This window comes from Zeus faber (genome assembly GCF_960531495.2).
Source record: "Zeus faber genome assembly, chromosome: 1".
Classification (NCBI taxonomy): Eukaryota; Metazoa; Chordata; class Actinopteri; order Zeiformes; family Zeidae; genus Zeus; species Zeus faber.
Window position 1 is genome coordinate 16,640,584 of NC_137193.1, and position 19,361 is coordinate 16,659,944.

At 47.0% G+C, this 19,361-nt stretch overlaps 1 protein-coding gene across 1 annotated transcript in view; it reads left to right on the forward strand.

The window, feature by feature from the left end:
• Positions 1 to 16,728, forward strand: part of syde2 (synapse defective 1, Rho GTPase, homolog 2 (C. elegans)) — a gene marked incomplete at its 5' end in the record, with an annotated part of 40,118 nt that extends 23,390 nt beyond the window's left edge. Inside the window, 5 exons of the mRNA XM_080010113.1 lie at positions 799 to 925; positions 9,041 to 9,222; positions 9,318 to 9,549; positions 13,702 to 14,029; positions 14,306 to 16,728. Of these exons, the coding sequence (XP_079866239.1) occupies positions 799 to 925; positions 9,041 to 9,222; positions 9,318 to 9,549; positions 13,702 to 14,029; positions 14,306 to 14,546 (1,110 nt within the window). The 3' untranslated portion in view covers positions 14,547 to 16,728. The remainder of the gene's footprint in view (positions 1 to 798; positions 926 to 9,040; positions 9,223 to 9,317; positions 9,550 to 13,701; positions 14,030 to 14,305) is intronic.
• Positions 16,729 to 19,361: the final 2,633 nt, after the last annotated feature.

Consider the following 19,361-nt stretch of genomic DNA (forward strand, 5'->3'; position numbering starts at 1 on the left):
ATGTGTGAAATTAATGTGTTGGGACGCCGTTAACTTTTTTTTTTTTTTTTTTTTTTTTTTGTTAAATCCTTGGTGTCACTTTTTATTTCGAGAATTTTGATTCTCATCTTTTTTGAAAGTGCAAGCGAAGACATCTGCGTTGTGTTGTTACATGTATTCCACCTTAAGGGTCGGTAGAAACTCCAGCAGAAAATGTGGCCGCCTAAAATGTTCCATATGTGTGAAATGTGGCTGTTTTTATCGAAGGGCGTATGTTAACTCTGCCCGTTGATTCCCAGTGGATTTGCAAGATACAATGGAGCTTAGAATATCAATATTACTATTTGGAGCTTACCAGTCGCTTCGTCTTCGTCTTTGGTTCTTCTCGAAATAGTTATGTTATAGCGTAAAAGTTTCTCATCCGGTATTCAAGGGCAAATCATCAGACCTATTATTTGTGCTGTAAACAGACAATGTACTAATGTTTTGTATCAGGTTGGAAATAAAATACCAACAAATGAGGTATATTAAGATTTCAGAAATCCAGTTTATTTTGTATATTTTGTTGTTCGACCCATATGTTTAGAATTTTTTAACTTCTGTCAATCTATCTTTGCTCCAACAAACTGTCGCTGGTCGACTTGGCCTCCTTCCAGCAGCTGCTTGTTGGGATGCACGTAGAGCGTAGAGCAGGTAGAGCCACTCCCCGCGTGTCGGCGCAAAATCGTTGACCAACTCTCTGTTTGTGTGTGTGTGTGTGTGTGTGTGTGTGTGTGTGTGTGTGTGTGTGCGTGTGTGCGTGTGTTCGTACGTTTCCAGGTCGTGGGTCTGTACCGTCTGTGTGGCTCGGCGGCCGTGAAGAAAGAGCTCCGCGAGGCGTTCGAAAGAGACAGCCACGCCGTGGAGCTGTGCGAGAACACGTATCCCGACATCAATGTCATCACAGGTACATACATCGCAACCCGGGCCATCGCTCGTCGCACCTCTGAGGAGGTGAAACGCACACCGTCACCTTGTGAGGATTTAATGTTGTTTTGCGACACGCTTCCTCCATCCGAACCCAGTTTGGCACAGGTGCTGCGTTACCTTCGGATTCATTGATTTCAGGTTGACAGTGGGAATTCTCGTTAATTTTAGCTGACAAGTCTGAACCAATGAGCGCTCTACACTTCTTTATGCATCTTCTGCAGATAGGTCAGAACGTGTGTGTGTGTGTGTGTCTGTCTGTCTGTCTGTCTGTGTCTGTCTGTCTGTCTGTCTGTCTGTCTGTCTGTCTGTCTGTCTGTCTGTCTGTCTGTCTGTCTGTCTGTGTGTGTGTGTGTGTGTGTGTGTGTGTGTGTGTGTGTGTGTGTGTGTGTGTGTGTGTGTGTGTGTGTGTGTGTGTGTGCGCTCATGTTTGTTGTTTGTGGTGAAAGCATTGCAACGGTCAACAAACCAGTGTGGACTCATGCCTGGGGGAGCAGCCCACACACACCAGGCCATGTTATGAATTCAGGTCATTCCTCTCCTCCAGGGTCTAGGTTGAGAGCTGCTACTTAGCGTCCCTCTTGGACAGTGATGTTTTGTTTTTGTTTTTTTCTTTTCCTTATTTTCATTTTTTAACCTAAACTAAACAACTGCTGGCGCAACGTTTTTGTAGTTGTTTTTCTTTCTCTTTTCTTTTTTTTTTTTTTTTTCAGTAGGGATTTTACAGAGTGTGACCGCATTCTTTCAATTATCTACACACATGACTGGCGGTCAACACATAAAAAAAAATAAAAGACATGAAAGAAAAAGCTGGTTTGTAGCCACAGGAAGATATCGCTGTCCGTGTTCCATTTTTTTATTGTTGTTATTTTTTTTTTTGTTTTGCAATCTCCTCACATGAACCACTGGCATCATCAACTCAAGATTGAAAAAGAAGACTCGGTATCGGAGAACATTACTGGAAAGAAAGAACAATGTTTGTTTGTTTTTTCTTTCAGGACACCAGAACCTATTTAGATCCACATTCTTGCGGCCATGTTCAATTGGGTTACAGCAAATCGGTCGTTAAATCAGCTATGTCATTGGATTGTGTAATGACCCCAGCGGTGGGACTGTGGGGGGCGGGAGGGGGTGTCCAAAAGTTGGGGAGAAAAAAAAAAAATGACGTGGTCATGAATTTTTATTTTATTTTTATTTTTTTTTCTTCCTCCCACTAAAAGAGGAAGGCCGTGGAAGCCCCTGGGCATTGTGGGAGCTGCTGTTGGTTTTGGGAAGAGGCCCCGCGCAGGCCTCCTCCTATCATGCCTGCTTTGATCCGCGTGCATTTGCATGGCAGGGCAAAGAACACAGTTAACAGTTGAGCGGGCTCAGAAAAAAGGGGCCAGCACCGGAGTGGATTGTTGGTTTTTGCTTGCTGTCTAAATCTGCCCTGCCGAGCTGAGCGAGCGGGCGCTTTCAGATGGACCCGAGGGAGAGGGAACAGTTTGTAGGGAAGGTCCTCTGCCGCATAACCTGAACTGAAGTTTGGAATCCGTGCGACTGTTTTGTTCAAAATACCATGTTTGATATTTATCCCGTAGAAAATACCGCCGCTTCAATGGCTTTTCTGGGACTTGTAGTGTAATCCACCCAAAGCAGACAATGTTATGGATTTCCACTTTAATAACCTAATGCTCTGAATTCTAATCTCGATGACCAAATGTTGCTCATTTCAAGAATCTTATTGAGATCTGGTGTCGTGAGCTGGTGTCACTGCTCATTTCCCTTTGATATTGGTCTAACATGCTGACTTTTATTTCCTAGTTCTTAGAGTTCCTTGACTTTAAGCAAACTGACTGAGGAGTCAGACCAGGGATGGAGAGGCTGAACGGTGGGGGGAATGGATGAGCTAAGAGGGCGGGTGTGTCACACGGCTAATTTAAAAGCAGTGAGTGAAGGGGATTACCCGGGGGTCAAAGTTCAATCCAAAGCTTGCAAAACATGCACAGTGCGCGGCCCTCCCTTTGTTTCAAATCATGACCCTTTGTTTTTACCTCGCGACCCACACAACGCAACCCCCCCCAAAAAAAGTAAGTCTTACCACTTTGACATGGTATCATGACTCGATGTTTATTTATTTATTATTTTTTTGCGCTCACAAAATCACACGGGTCCCCGCATTCGTGACACTTCAACATGGTACCCTGGAGTCTGTCGTGCTCAAAAGCCCCGTGTCTGGGAGGAGAGGGGCCCTCTTATCAGAGGGATGTGTGGACAGGGAAGGTGTTGACGGCGGTGGGGGTTTGGCCTGGTGGAACTTTCTAACCCCCTTGAACTGCTGACAGTTGTGCAGTGGCGTGTCAGGGTTGCGGGGGCCGGCGGCGGCGGCGCGGCGCGGGGTCGAAGGGCAACTCACTTTTCATTCCAGTTTGTTTCGGCTGTGCATTCGATCCGCAGTCCACAAACCGCGTTCGTCCATGTGCTCTTTCCCCTCCGTGTCTGAAGCGCTGGATTTTAAAAAGTAACTCTTTTTAAAGAAGGCCTCTGCTGACCAATACAATGTTTGGAAGCTGGACAGCCAGCGACGGTCTTCAGATGTCAAGTGGGGTTCAGCAGAGGCAGACAGGGCTTGGCGGGGGTTCTATTCCAAAGGTAGTTAGCTAACCTCTGCTTTAAGTGCGGGTTTTAAGTCTACAATGAGTTACATTTAGACAAGGGGGAGCGACTAACAACTTATTTTCTTGACCATACCTTCTCTGCTCTTGCCAGGTCATTTTCGTGCTAACCGGGCGGAGCGTGTAAAAGCCCGGCCCATTTACAGAGCCACTCCCTTAAAAATAATAGAAAATAATAAATGGGCGGCAAAAACCGGCGGGAAAGAGTCAGGTGACCAAGAATGAAGACCTAGCGAAGCCGGCTCCATAAGAAGACACTTCTGCCGTGCACCGGACCTATACCAACCCCCCCTAGCCTGGCAAAGCAGTCAACGTCAGCAGTGTTCAGCTGACGATGTCTGTTTTTCAATGGATAACCTGGCTGGCCGACTTATCCGGGGCCCACTTCCCCACGTTTGCCCCCCTCCCCCAAACTCTGCAGCGCATTGCTACCGTGCCCCAGTGAAGACATGGAAAGTCATTAACAAGTGCCCCCTTTGTTGCCGAACAAACACAGATGGTATTTGGCTCACGCATGGGGGATTAGCTGAACCCTTGGCCGGCTAGGGAAGCAGGCAGCCTCTGTACAAAGAGCTTGGGAGCTGTGTGGGTGTCAGAACAGTGTGGTTCTTAAACTGCGGGGCGGGAACCGAAACTGGGTCGCATGCCTTTTTTTTTTTTTTTTTTTTTTTTTCTCGGCGCAGAAGACAAAATTTGCGCGTTTGGGGTCTCGAACTTTCTGAAGACGTTTGAAAGACCGAGTTGACCCTTTGCGCAAAGCGAGACCTGAAAAAAACGTGACCTAACGGGTACTTTTGTCCCCGCTCAGCTGACGTTCAAGTTCCGATTTGCCTTGTTCCAGTTGTTCCATCGTTTCTTTCCAGTTCTGGGAAAGGGACTTTTTTGTGCAAATTGTCACTGGACGTGGACAGCACCCATTGCCCCACACCCACACCCCCACCCCCCACAACCACACCCCCTGCGAGGGTAGGCAGCATGGACGGGCAGAGCGAGGGCGGTGGAGAGTGGTTGGGTGGTACTAGAGGAGAGGAGAGAACAAGCCCCCATTTGTTCTCTGAGCGAGGCACTGACAGGAGGAGTGACCTGCCGCTTTGTTTGAACAAGGGGTCAAAGGTAGAGTCGTGCCCCGTTGCATTGTGTGCCTTGTAGTGTTTGGTGGCACATTTGGGACGTTGTGTCTGCGGCCTGTAGGACGCCAGTTGGCCGCGTTGTCGATTAGAAACGAATATTGCGCACATGAATACGGTGATTGGCTTTGTCGTCGAACCACTCGGGTGTGATGCTGCTCGAGGCGCTGCTGCAGTGATATATCAGGGTTTAACTGTCAGACTTTAACCACGCCTTTCTGTGGTTGAAGGGTCGCCGTCTGGAGATAACGGACACCCGACAAGTGTTTGTTGATGGCAGCTTGGCTGTGGAAATTAAGCAAAGCACCTGCAAGGAAGTCCCACCTGTTCAACCGTGTGTGTGTGTGTGTGTGTGTGTGTGTGTGTGTGTGTGTGTGTGTGTGTGTGTGTGTGTGTGTGTGTGTGTGTGTGTGTGTGTGTGTGTGTGTTTGTGTGTGTGTCATGGTGAGTTTTACCATGTGCCTGTTTCACTGAGTGAGTGTCTTTGTGTGGGTCAGGCACCAGTGGGGGGTGAAGGGCCTAAAGTAAACACAGGCGCTGACTCATAGCGGGTAATGATTTACCTAAATGGCTGTATTCTCCTCACCATGGAGCTCACAATGCGACCAGTGTTGCAAAAAGAGCCCATACACGGCGTGAGGTGTTGTTTTATTATTATATGTTCGTATTGGCGTCTCTTGGGCTGCGTTCCGTAATGAAGCAACGCCACCTATGAACCAAGCCAAAAAAACGAACCTCTCCACGCCGCCGAGCGCTCGAATGTGGGGAGTCACTCAGGTCGGCTCCCCTCCCCTCCCATTCTGAACCAAAAGTCAAGTGCTAAGCCGCCTCTCCTGTCGTTTTGTTTACCAAGCGCCTGCATTGTAACGAACCTTCCGTTTTCCACGTCGATAAGAACCATCTGCGCTCGCAGGCAATTTGTTTTTTCCCGCGATGATTCGCGCTGATAGCGCTGGATGCGATGCAGATCACTGATGTAGCCGGAGGATGTTGACAAAGACGGGGTATGTCTAATCTGTTTGGTAAAGCCGGCGTGTCTAGGAGGCGGAAGGAAAAAAAAAGTATATATTCCCTCCTCATCGCATTCTTTTCATACACGGATTTTCGCGTCTCACTTTTTTGAGATAAGTGCTTGAGATAAGAGATTTCATGTTTGTTTTTGTTTTTGAGATGAACGATAGTAACCGGGGAGAGGGTTAAACTGCAGCTTTGTTTGGTCTGGAAAACAGGACCACCACCCCCGCATAGCCGGTCCTTTTCATCCATTTAATTTTTTTATTTTTTTGTCATTTACTTTTTATTGAGTTTGCTTTTGAAGAACACAGATAAACAGAAGTGATGCATGCATGTGTCAACCGGACGCCCCACACACACACACACACACACACACACACACACTGACACACACATTATAATAAACAACAAGGGGAGGATCCATCTCTTAAATAAACAACGAAAACGACATATACATTGCATGCACACACACATATACTGTACCCATACATCTAAATTTATACAGTATACTTACACACGTATACACACACACCCACATGTGCATATCCATATACTTTCACATTCATGTCAACCCATAATGATTCTGCATTTGGTGGAAAACACAATAATTTTAAATTGAAGGAAAAATCCTTAACTTCAGTATATTACTATTACAAAAAAATACAAAATCAGGCCTTATACTCGACACACGGATGAGCCATTTTGACCAATTTTCTTCAAAGATATGAATTTGAGTTCTCAGTTTAAATGCAATTCTCTCCATTGTGTATACATTGTAAACTACTGCAGGTCGATCCACTCACTTATGGTCGGTATGTCTTTCTTCAGCCATTTTCTTTTCATCCCTTTTGATTAGGTTTTTCATGCATTTTTATCTCAAAAGGTGTTTGAATATAATAGAATGCTGTTTTTGATCGCTCTCTCTCTCTCTCTCTCTATCTCTCTCTCTCGCTCTCTCTGCCACTACAGTATCTGTCACTCTGTCATTTGCGTTTTGGGTCTTGACTGCAACAGAGTTCAGAGTGCAAAGCAGAAAAGCAGAGCTGCCGTTCTCCCCGTCGGCGGGGGCCACAGGAAACACGTTTTGACGTTGTAAATACGAAAGCAGCGCCTCTCTGAAAGTTAATACTGACGACACGACCATTCGGAGAATGTCTGGGGCTCAATGGTTTCAGCAAGTTTTACATGTTTAAGGGTTGATTTGTTTTAAATTGATGGATCGAAAGATATTTTATTCATCCCCAGAGTGAAATTGAGGTGTCAGAAACAAAACACCAAAAATAGGCAATAATAATGGAGTAATGACAATAAAATGAAAAAGAAGAATCAGCTGAAAATTTGTCAATATACCTAAAAATAAACCTAAAAATAAATGATGAACAATACAATTTGGCAAAACCCATTGATAAGTTCTATAAATAAGTATACAACTGAACAATATACAGTTAGAACAAGCCTAAAAAAGTTAAGCGTAAAATAACAAAAACAAAAAAAAAAAGAATAAACAAGAAAATGAGCAGAGTACAATAAACTGTAATTATGTATTATATTACATTATTATGTACTGTAATGTCGCTTTAATACACTTAAATTAACAATAAACACACCTCTGTGTCCACAATTCACATTCGGCAAGGAATGGGAGGTTTTACAATTCCACATAAATAAATAATGTCAATAAAATACAAATGTGTACATACACTGTGTGTAGCATGGTGATAATACACACGATATCATAAAGGATGTAATGGAGTTCATGACATGATCATTTTGGTTAATACACTTGCACATTGTGGTGTAGTGGCAGGCGACGTCTGCTTCTCAGGTGTCAACGTCCTGTCAAACCAGCCCGCGTATACGCCAAGACATTTTAGCGTTTCACTGACCCTTGCCATCTCAGATGGAATTTCAAACTTCTCTTGGTTTCCTTTTCCATTTTTTCCTTTGAAATCATTCCGTCTTTCGAGACCGCGGAGCCTCGCGGTGCGGGCGTTGGAAACGAACTGGAACCCGCATTAAGCCCGGTGACTGCCTTAAAGAGCGGAGAGGCGACTTTAAGGGGGATTAGGGACGTGAGCGTGTTAAGTTGTGCCCCTCAGCTCTCCCTACCCAACCCCACGAAAGGGAATTAGCAGCGAATCGCATTGTCGTTGGCTGTAAATAGTACCGCTGTGTAAGTGATTTAAGCAGGATCTCCTATTTACAGTGAGATAATTGGAATCAGTATGGAGGGTGCTGGGGTGGGGTGTGGTGGGGTGTGGTGGGAAGCTGTTTACATAGATGTCAAAGTCCCTCTGCGGCTCGGGTTTCTAGAAAGAAAAAAAATAATAACTCTGTCACGGTTCACACTGAACGTGCGCACTGAATTTACAGCTAAGTGGGAGGACGTCAAGGGAGCGTGAGCTGGCGAAAGGGGCGTACGGAAATATAATATATATAACGCCCCAATACTGTATTCTGAAAATAATAGTCATTTAAAGTCAGTTCAGATGGAGGAATGCCTCTTTTGTCATTTGGGCAATATTTAGTGCTATACATCATTTGACTTGACTTTACATGTTGTTTTGGCCGCTTATTTCAGATGAGTTGGCTCAAACAACAAATGAGATTATCATTCCATCGATAAAGCCCTCCACATGGAATCTTGATCTTATAAGTTAGGTCTGCTCCGCCCCAAGTTGTTTTTTTTAATCTATCGTGCCAGATAAATCACTGACAAGCCTTTGCCCCCCCAGTCCACTCTGAAAACTGCTCCCAGCGTGGTGCAGCGCAACATAAAAGCAACAGAAATCCACCGCAAGGAGCTGTCACCCCGCCAAGAGTCTGAATCTTTTCTTTTTATTATTATTATTATCATTCCCCCATTTGTTCTTTTTTTCCCCCACTCCCTTTGTTGCACAGACGTACCAGTGTTATCTCTTTTGGGGCTTAGTTTGAGACAGACAGTGTGGGTTTCATGTTTGCCCCCCCGGCTGTGGGAAGCTGCCATGTCGCAGGTGTGAACGCACCGGCGGAGGAATGAGCCCCCCCCCACGACCACGCATGGAATCAGGCACCTCATCAGACGCCACACGAGCTCGCACACAGATGCACACAAACAACAATGGGGCCTCCTTTAACAGGCAACAGAATGTGCCCGGTCAAAACGTCTCGAAAAGGTTTAGGTTTCTCAATCATGGTGCCACATAAAAACCTTATTGTTTGGGATTTGCCGGGTGTTTGAGCCGTTATGTCATTATTATATTGACGTTATCGCATCTTGGCATCAAGTCTCTTTTCCACCCCTACCCCCCTCACCAGGCGTGCTGAAGGACTACCTGCGGGAGCTCCCCTACCCTCTGATCACTAAGCAGCTGTACGAGGTTGTGCTGGAGTCCATGGCCAGGAGGCCGCTGCGCATGGGAGCGGCGGGCTGCGAGAACGACCAGGCGGACGCGGACCACACCGTGGGCCTGCTGGAACACCTGCCGGAGGTGGAGAGGGTGAGTAAAGAACGGGGGCTCGGCGTCGGGAGGATAACATGGGCGGCGGGGGTCGAACAGCGAACGCTAAGGTCCATCTCTTCCGGATGCTTCAGGTGACCCTGCGGAAGCTCCTGGACCACCTGAAGCTGGTGGCGTCGCACCAGGACGCCAACAAGATGACGTGCCAGAACTTGGCGGTGTGCTTCGGCCCAGTGCTGCTCAGCCAGCGGCAGGAGGCCTCGTGCCACACCAACCGGGTCTTCATCGACTCCGAGGAGCTGGCCAGCGCCCTGCACTTCAAGAAGCACATCGAGGTCTTGCACTACCTGCTCCAGCTCTGGCCAGGTGGGTTAGCAGTATTAACGAGAGCACTCCCTCTAACTCCAAGAGTGTGTGCAAATGAAATCCCGGCTTTCCTGGAGTTTGACTCCTCACGGGACTGTAGAAGGGTGGGGCTGCTTTGATGCCAGAGTCATCCGCCGCAGAGGCACAGCAGATAGGCAGCGGCAACCATCTGTCTGTCTGGTCAGAGATGGCAGAGATGCTCTATCACGGCGAGCAGGAGACGGCTGAGCCAATGAGAGCCCGGCGATTGAGCCAAACCGCTGATAAATAGCTGACCAAGGAGAGATCCCCTGCTAGCTGCCTTTGAACAGGTCGTCTGGCCACACGCCCAACTGTGGCGGCAGCAGCTGTTTCTGCTTTATATGCTCAGTGAGCAGCCACAGATTTATTTTGGGTCATATACAAAACGATCCTATTGTTTTTGTTTGATAGTCCTGTATTGGTGCTGTTTTTGAATTTGGTTGAAAGTTGAACGTCACATAAGCGAGAGATTAGGTCCCTCTTAAACAAAATCAGGCTCCCATCGACTGACAACAGCTTTTCCATCCGTTTACAAACCGGTCGAAAAGAGTTCCTTTTTCTCATACAACCGTGGTGCTTGTAAAAATCCCTTTCATCACGGGGTTCTATAAATATTAATACCCTCCAGATAATCATAGGTGTCCCATGTCGAGAAAACAAGCCTAAGTGTAATCATCGGGTCCTTTCCTCCCCGCATCCTCCGAGGCTGCAAATCAACCCGGTCTGTGCAAAACCACAGGGGTTACAGCGCCATCGTCTCTCCCTCCTACCGACTCTCGGAGACGCTGCCGATGACACCGGGCATTTGTCTATCCCATAATTGCAGTTGGCCGAGCGATGAGCAAATGAAAACACGAGGGCGGTATCACAAAAAGACTTGGAGGCTTGATATGACGAATATCATCGTGATTGAAAGCAAAGGTAGTTTCCTGTTGATGTGGATTTTGATTGGCTATAGGAAGGAGTCTTTATGGAAAAAGTCTAACCTTGATGGGGCTCCACACCGGCTGACGCCTCCTTCCCTCGCCCACCTCCCCGGCTCAAGAGGGTAGCACAGACGGGCTGTAATTAGGGACATTCCTGTGCTAACCTTAGCCTTCATCCCCCACCTCCCGGCTTCACCCTAACACTTACCAAACCGTGATGGGATCATTTTGATCCCCGTCTTTGCGTTCACCGCGTGCATATCGACACCAGATCCCTCCGCGGTGTCGTTGCTCCGATCCCCTGAGATTGTGTGGCTCCTGTGTTTTTCCACAAAGCCTGGTGGGGGCGGCACCTGGACAGCTGTACGCAGCATTGGACAGGGGGGATGGGGGCCTTTCACGGTGTAAACACGGGAGGGAGCGCACGAGCGAGTTCATGTGCATCTGTATTTATGCGGCCAGTGCCCTCTTGGTATTTCATGAATTTCTTGAGGAGGCATTGTGTGTGGAAAATGAATGTTGTACACTACGCCGTGTGTGTGTGTGTGTGTGTGTGTGTGTGTGTGTGTGTGTGTGTGTGTGTGTGTGTGTGTGTGTGTGTGTGTGTGTGTGTGTGTGTGTGTGTGTGTGTGTGTGTGTGTGTGTGTGTGTGTGTGCGTGCGTGCGTGCGTGCGTGCGTGCGTGCGTGCGTATGGACATAATTGTACATATTTTGCCAGACTATGTGTTTCATCATTGCATAAGGCTACAAACACACCAGCGTTTCCGTTATCCAGTAATTGCCAGTTTTGACTGGGAAAATCTGGTAAGTCCGACATATTTAAACCTCTCCGGTTGTAATGTCCGGTGAAAATAATTCCCTCCAAGCACAATTTGAACTAGTGATTGGTCGATCATTTCGATTCCAAAAAAAAATCCTGCAGATCTGTTCATTTGCGCGCTCGACAAGTTGCAACGGCAGGCCAATCAGTCTTGACGATCTAAAGCTGATCTGAAAGCTTCACCTCTGACCAATCACGTTTGTCGATATAGAACTGAGCCCGGGCCCCCTCCCTCGTGGACAGGTTGTGCTTGTAAACAGAGTAGACACAGAGCCGCAGCCTCCAGAACCCTGAGGAGGAACAGAGAGATGATGTGTCGTTGGGACAGATACATCCATAGTTTGGCGTTTTTTTGGGATATTTAAGTTCCGACCCAAAGCAGACGGTAAATATCCTTTGTGTAAAATATGTCGGAAGGACATCCAGACGAAGGCAGACAAACCCACAAACTTAATTAGTTATTTAGACGTACTTACCATATTTATTTTGTTTTTGATTTGATCGAAATTGTATTTTTATGAAATGTTAATTAGAGCGGCTGCACTTGCTACTTATTGTTCCAGAACGGAAATTATTGGATTTCAAGTAGCAATATTTGTAATATTTATTTATTTTCCAAATGGTGTCAACTGACGGGAATGATTTTATTCTGAATAGTCAATAAAAAATAATATACATCTACATGCCTTGACGATGTCATTGTCTATATAGACTGTATGTAGACCCAATTGTTTTTAAGCTCAATAAACACAGATAATATTTGACCGGAATCTCTCCCATTTGTCCGGGAATTTTTACTCTTCCAGGACACGTTGACCGGCACCAATTTTTTCTCACGGAAACTCTGATACACACACACACACACACGCGCACACACACACACACACACACACACACACACACACACACACACACACACACACTCTGAGCTTTTTGGAACAGGAAGTTTCTCCATTGAACCAATAACAAGTCTGGTAGCCTTTCGACTAATAATTAATGGGCCATACCTCTTTTGAGTCAATCATAGATGGAGGTACGCTGGCATTAAGCTGTAACAACCAGTGAAAAAAATAAAATAAAATAAAATAATAATAATAATAATAATAATAATAATAATAATTATAATAATAATGCAGTACTACCGCATAGCACCTGTCACTGTAAAGAATATTGCTTCTCAGTGTGAGACATCAATTGCAAAAGGGGCAGCTGCTTAAAAAAAAATTCCATATGGGTTCAGCTGCCAATGTCAAGCTCTGCACACGTTGAAATCACCACGTGACGAAGAGTAAAACCAACTTTTTTATCAAATGATGTGGAGCTACTTCTGTCAGACAACTTGACGGCACCACACGCTTCCGCACCCTTATGGGCCGTCCTATTTAAGGAGCCAGTCCCTCCTGCCCTACCCGCTCTGCTGCTGCTGCTTTGCTGCGCTCCCTCCACCTGGACTCATCCATCCAAATGCATTGGACTCTTCCTTCCAACGGGGGGAGTCGAGCTCATCACTTCTTTACTTCTAGCTCACTCAGTGTGCCTGATTGTTTTGCACCTCGCTGGGAGTGACGAGCAGAAGAGCCCAGACGGCAACCTCGAGCGATGCAAAATAAATAAAGACCGTTTTAAAACTAAGAGTTGTCTGTCAGAAATGACCTTAAGGGTCGAAACACATGAACAAAAACAGTGCAACATGCTGTATATGCTCAGGTGGCTCAAACATTTTCACTGATGGCGTCTGCTTCATGCATTTACTCTTAATGTCCTGTCACCCCTGTTTCTTGTTCCTTTCTCATCCAGTAAGGGCGAGCTAGTGCTGAGAGAGAAATAAGAGAAAGAGAGAGAGAGAGAGAGAGCGACAGGTAACTGTTTGCTGGTTGTGTTGGAGTGTTGTGCGGTCGCCTAGTTCAGCTTGGTTTAGCGAACGATCCGTCAAACGTTATTTAGATTAAAAGGCACAAGCTTAACTCTAAAATGCAAGTGAGAACATTCAGTGTGTGTGCGTGTGCGTGTGCGTGTGTGTGTGTGTGTGTGTGTGTGTGTGTGTGTGTGTGTGTGTCTTCAGCATGGCTTGTGGATATACTGTGCTCAAAAAGATTCCATCGTGCTTATTACACCACATTTGGATTTCCTTTTCCGCCAAATTCTTCGGAGCGTATGAAACCTTCCATTCTAATTGGACCAGCAGTTCCAGTTCTTTATTAAAAATGAATAAATAATGAGCATGTGTCATAAAGCAGATACACCAAAACCCGAGACTCAATATTATGTTTCCATATTTCGGTTGATGAAACAGGAGCACCTCAAGAAAGAAAAATGCCATTTAGGCCTAAACCCCCAAACTAACTTTAACTTTCTCCCTTGTCTACTCTCTCTCGTGTCTATAGTGGAGCAACGCGGCCGCTCCCCCTCGCCCGCGGCTTCGGCCCCGCCCCCGGCCTCTGCCCCGCCCCTCCGGCGGAGGAAAGAGCGCCCCCAGGTGCTGAACCTGAGCCAGGCGGAGATGGCGGGCGTGCTGCGGCCCAAGCCGGGACGGCTGGATAGCCCCAGCAACCGCTACGCCGGCGACTGGAGCGGCTGTGGGGAAAGCTACTTCGCCGCCCCAGAGCTCCCGGCTCCGCCGGCGCCCCCTGGCGGCGGCGGCAGGGAGGACGACGCCGACTACGACGACGTGGCCTCGGAGGACGCGGAGGAGATACGAGACGACGCCGAGGGGCGGGAGGAGGAGGGGGAGGAGAAGGAGGATGAGGAGGAGGAGGAGGAAGCGGCGGGGAAAGGATTGGGACGGGAGACGGATTCCTGCCTGGAGGTCCCGCCGGTAGAGGAGGAAGAGGAGGAGGAGGCGAAGGAAGAAGAGGTGGAGGAGGAAGAGGAGGAGGCGAAGAGGAGGGAGAGTGACGGCTCTGGCAGCAGTCGGCCCTCGGGGGAGGATGAGGAGGAGGAGGAGGAGGAAGAGGGGGAGGAGGAAGAGGGGGAGGAGGAGGAGGAGGTAGAGGAGGAGGAGGAAGGACTGGAAGAGGCAATGGAAGAAGAAGAGGAGAGGGCGTGCGAGCGCATCCTGCCCCCTCCGCTCCCCAGGGAGCGCACGTACCAGGCCTACGTGAAGATCCAGGACATGAGCCCCGTGCTGGGCGACCGCGTCAACCTGCGCGACCTGCAGGAGAGCATCGACGCCCTGATCGGGAACCTGGAGCGGGAGCTCAACAAGAACAAGCTCAACGTCGGCTACTAGCGCTACCGATGGCGGTCGCCGATTACCGATCGGCACGCGCAAAACGCCCCGGCGGGTCGGTGTCTTGGAACGATAAGAGGATATTCGGTGGCCGCTTCTGGCTTTTCTCGTGTCGCGTCATTTTTTGTACCTTTTCCCCCGCTCAAACATTCCACATTTGTTTTCTGTTTTGTTTTTCCTTGTGTTTTTTTGTCTTTTTTCCCCTTCCCCCTCGTCCTCACCGTTTTGCCGTCGCTCCGTGTCGGTCTGGTTTTTGTGGTGGTGTTTTTGTTTTTTTTTTATCGTCGCTTCTCTTCTTATTAGAAGAACCCATCGACCCATTGGGTATAAAAGGTGCCTTAATTGTGTGAAGGTGGTACTCAGAGGGGAACCCCCCCCCCCAACAACAAAAAATAAACAAACAAAGCCTGAAACTAATATAATTCTTGGAAACCCCACTGAGCAACGAGGCCAGAATGTTGAATTGTCCTCCTCCTAATCTCCTGTTTCTCCTTGGCCGCTATGAACGGCCTGAACTGTCCTACGTCTTTTGGGGGACGCGCACCTGGGGGTCACGGGGCGTAACATTTTTAGAGCTAGGTTCAGACCTTTTCAAGGCGACGGGAAGCTTTTTCTCTCCAGAGTACGAAGCGATAAACGGCGTACAACATGAATGCACTTATTAAGGCGGGCGGCAGTCCTCACGCGGTATTTAATGCAGGTTACGCGTGAGCCCACTGTCACAGCGGCGCTGCAAAGCCTCGTCGGATTCTAGGAAAAATTGGCGCGTGCGCACACCCACACACACACACACACACACACACACGCATGCCTACGTGCACGCACATGCACCCACACACCAGCATGTTTTCCCATACACACTGTCACACCTCCCTGAACTGGACAGGAGACTCGTACGTGGCTCTCCTTCAAATGACTGAAGAACAGGAAGAGGAAACGAGCTCCGCGTCAAGTCCTCCCATTCTGCCCGTTTGGCCGAAACCGTTTGAACTGCCCGAGTGAAATTACCAAATGTGAAGAAAGAAACAAAAAAAAAAAAACGGTTACACACGCAGTCCACATTTCAGTACGTTTGTCAGCGATCCAGGGATTCCGAAATGATCAGTATTTAACCTATGTGTACATATAAAGTATATATAAATGTATTTGGAGTATATTATTTTTTACCTGCTTATGTTTCGATGCCGTATTTAATTAACTCCCCTCCGTGACCTCGTAGTGTTGTGGCCTTAGTAACAGCCCTCCCCCTCCTGTCTCGAGCTACCTGTACACATGTTAATGTGCTGGACTAATGGTACAAGTTTAGCTGTAAAATATACAACACACATTAAAAAATGTTGAGAGATTGTTATTTTTGTTATATTGTGTACATATTTTTTGTGTTCTGTTGTTTTTCCCGTTGGTTTTTATCTCTGGTGGAGTAAAGTTGTATTTGTAATTTTTGTCTTCTTTTTTTATTATTTTTTTATTTTTATTTTTATTTTTTTTAAGGTACTGAACGTCGCATGGTCAAAAGCTTTACAGTGGTTAAAAAAAAAAAAAAAAAAAAAAAAGGCGATTTCTCATCTGCCGCGGTTAAACGAATATTTATGTTGTATAGAGACTTATTTTGTCTCGTATTGTGTACGCTCGTTTGACGGACGAATGCGCCGTGGAAGCGTCTCTCCAGAGGACACGAAAGAGGACAAAGCACGTTCACTTTTCATTTCCCCCCCTTTTTTTTTTTTTTTTTTTTTCTTTCTTTTTTATCTCGATATCCTCAAAAGACAAATAAATAAAGTAAATAAAGTAAGAGGCAGCTCGAACCTGGCGCGCTTCTGCCCCATGGGTGTGCGGAGGAGTTTGCAGCGTTGGAGCCCGTTCAGGCCATCGGCGGCGACACAAAGGAACCCGTGGCTGGTGTTGTTGGTTATACTTCTGCTTTCAATTAAAATTCGGTGTTTGGCCCCGAGAAATTAAAAAAAGTCACTTACCGCCCGCCCACCCCACCCCATGGCCTTGAGCTTGAATTATTTCCCCCCCTCCCTTCATCCTGGGACGGATGAACAGATCCCTCCCTCAGTCCTCGGTCCTGTCTGTCCTTTGGGGAGAGAGCGCTTCACGGAACGCGTTACTAATTTACTTTGTACTGATTCCCGAGAAAATGTACCGTCATAATAAAGTGTATTATTTCACATTGTCATGTGACGTCCGCGTGTCCGGCTGAGTTTTAATTTTGAGTGTTTTATAAAATCCTCGTCGCATCCGTCGCCGTACAACACGAGCCGTCTTTAATACACGTCTCTCGAAGTTAAGTTTTCACAGTCTCACTTCGCTGAAAGATTCCGCCGCTCAGCGCTTGGAATCCACTAAGTAGTGAAAATTGAGCGGCGGAGTCTCTTTTTTCTTGCCTACGCAGTGTGTAGCCTTTTCTGTGGTTATTCTCAGTTGGCCGCGGTTCAGAGCTCCATAAACCTCACATTTTTACAGAGTTTCTCAAAAAAAAAAAATAGTTTCTCATTGCTCCGACGAGAACGCCAGTCCTGAACACAGGCACCAAAAAGTCCCAAATTTCAGACCATTCAGGCTTTCCCGCATCCATCGCTCTTGCACATGGCACCAATCATACTTCTTGAAATGAACCAGGTTTTCCACAGCGTTTGTTTTGCTGGAAACCAATGAGGGGAAAAAAAACAAAAAAAAAAAACACAACCTCAGTGAAATGTTTTCCGGAAACTGGACCCTGTTTTTTTTTTGGGAGATTCGGCTCCGCTTGCTGTGGGAGGGCGGCTGAGACCCGGCCTCGCCATCGTGCACACGGGCGGTCTTTCCATATGGCATAGTGAGGCAATTGCCTGGAGCCTTGTGCGCCAGGGGGCGAGCGGTCACTCCAACGATCGGCGCTGTGCATCCCAGTAATTTGAATTAGAAAAAAAAGGCCCCTGGAGAGCGCACAGAGTTGGGCACGGACATGATGGGCGGAGGAGAGGGAACACGCACTTTTAGTGTTGGGACTTTTGTGATGAAAAGTTTAGCGCTTTTCAGAGATTCTCTATAGACTCTTTATGTGAGTGGAATTCTCCACGGCTCCAGGGCTTGCGACTCAGAGTTATTTAAGTATTATTTAAGTGTTTTAGTCCATGCCTACGACACAACAGAGCAAATGTGCGTATGTCGTCTGGATTCATGACATACGATAAACCAACCAGGTGAACAAGCAAAAGTGACAATAAGTTGCACAACAAATCCTTGTTGTGCAACTTATTGTCACTTTTGCTTGTTCACCTGCACCTGCTGTTCAATCATCAGCACAAAACCTTGTCTGATAACTGACATCATTATACCGTTCAATATCTTTTAATTTTTTTAATTTTTTATGAAATATTTTAATTTATATTGTGTAAAATTACCCATAATAGCTCTCCATAATCCTCCATATATAGTCCTAAAACAGACATATCGAACACAAGACCCCAAATGCCTTTTAGACTAAAGTCTGAATCAGTCACAGGTTCAAGTGCTGATTTTTCCATCCAAGTCGTTCCTTGAATGAAATGATTGGAGGAGCGGTATTTTATTATCCACCGAGGCGTAACGCTGCATTGTGAGGTCAAATGGAAAGTGGGAGACTTATAATAAAGCACAAAAATGTGACTATAGTGTTAACATATAAAGCGTGAGACAAACCGATCGATCAGCCATGACCGGAATTAGTCGATTTTCACCGGCCAATCAGTGTCAGATATACACTACTCACAAAAAGTTAGGGATATTTCGCTTTCGGGTGAAATTTATGGAAAATGTAAAAAGTTCACGCTACAGTGATATTATATCATGAAAGTAGGGCATTTAAGTAGAAGCATGCAATGGTGATTTCCTCATCTCAAACAATTTATTGAAACAAAAGCCAACCACAGTGGTGGGTTTTCCACAACAAAAAAATGTCCATGTCTCAATAACTTGTCATGCGCCCTTGAGCATGAGTTACAGCTTGACAACGATGTCTCATGCTGTTCACAAGTCGACTTATTGTCTGCTAAGGCCTGGCCCCCCACTCTTCTTGAAGGGCGGCCCTCAGGTCATTGAGGTTCTGGGGCACAGAGTTACGAGCCTCTACACGGCCACTCAGCTGATCCCATCGGTTTTCTATGGGATTCAGGTCTGGAGAAAGTGCAGGCCACTCCATTTGAGGTGCCCCAGTCTCCAGCAGCCGTTCCCTAATGATGCCACCTCCATGAGCTGGAGCATTGTCGTCCATGAAGATGAACTTAGGCCTGTGTTGTTCATGCAGGGGCACAATGACTGGATTAATGATGTTATTCAGGTAGTATGGGCTTGTCACTGTACCATTCACAAAGTGTAGGGCACTTCTGTATTGACTAGACACACCTGCCCACACTGTAACACCACCACCACCAAAGGCTCGTCTGGTGAAAACAGTGGCTGATGCATAGCGCTCTCCTTGACGTCTCCAACATCGTTGGCGGCCATCATTTCTACTCAACGTGAATCGACTTTCATCAGAGAACAGCACTGAGGCCACTGGTCCCTCATCCAGCGTAAAAGCTCCCTGGCTCATGCAGGACGATGATGCCTGTGCCTGGTGGTGTGGTCAGGTAGCCTTGCAGGTCGTCTTGCACGCAGACCACGCTGATGTAAGCGGTTTTGAATGGTCTGACGTGACACTTGGGTGCCTCTCACCTCCATTGAATGTGCCTGGAGTTGAGTGGCATTCATCATCCGGTTCCGCAGGGCACTGTTCACAATGAAGCGCTCATCAGTGTGGATGTGGCCAAAGGACGTCCACTTCTAAGCCTTTCTGTGACTCTTCCAGTC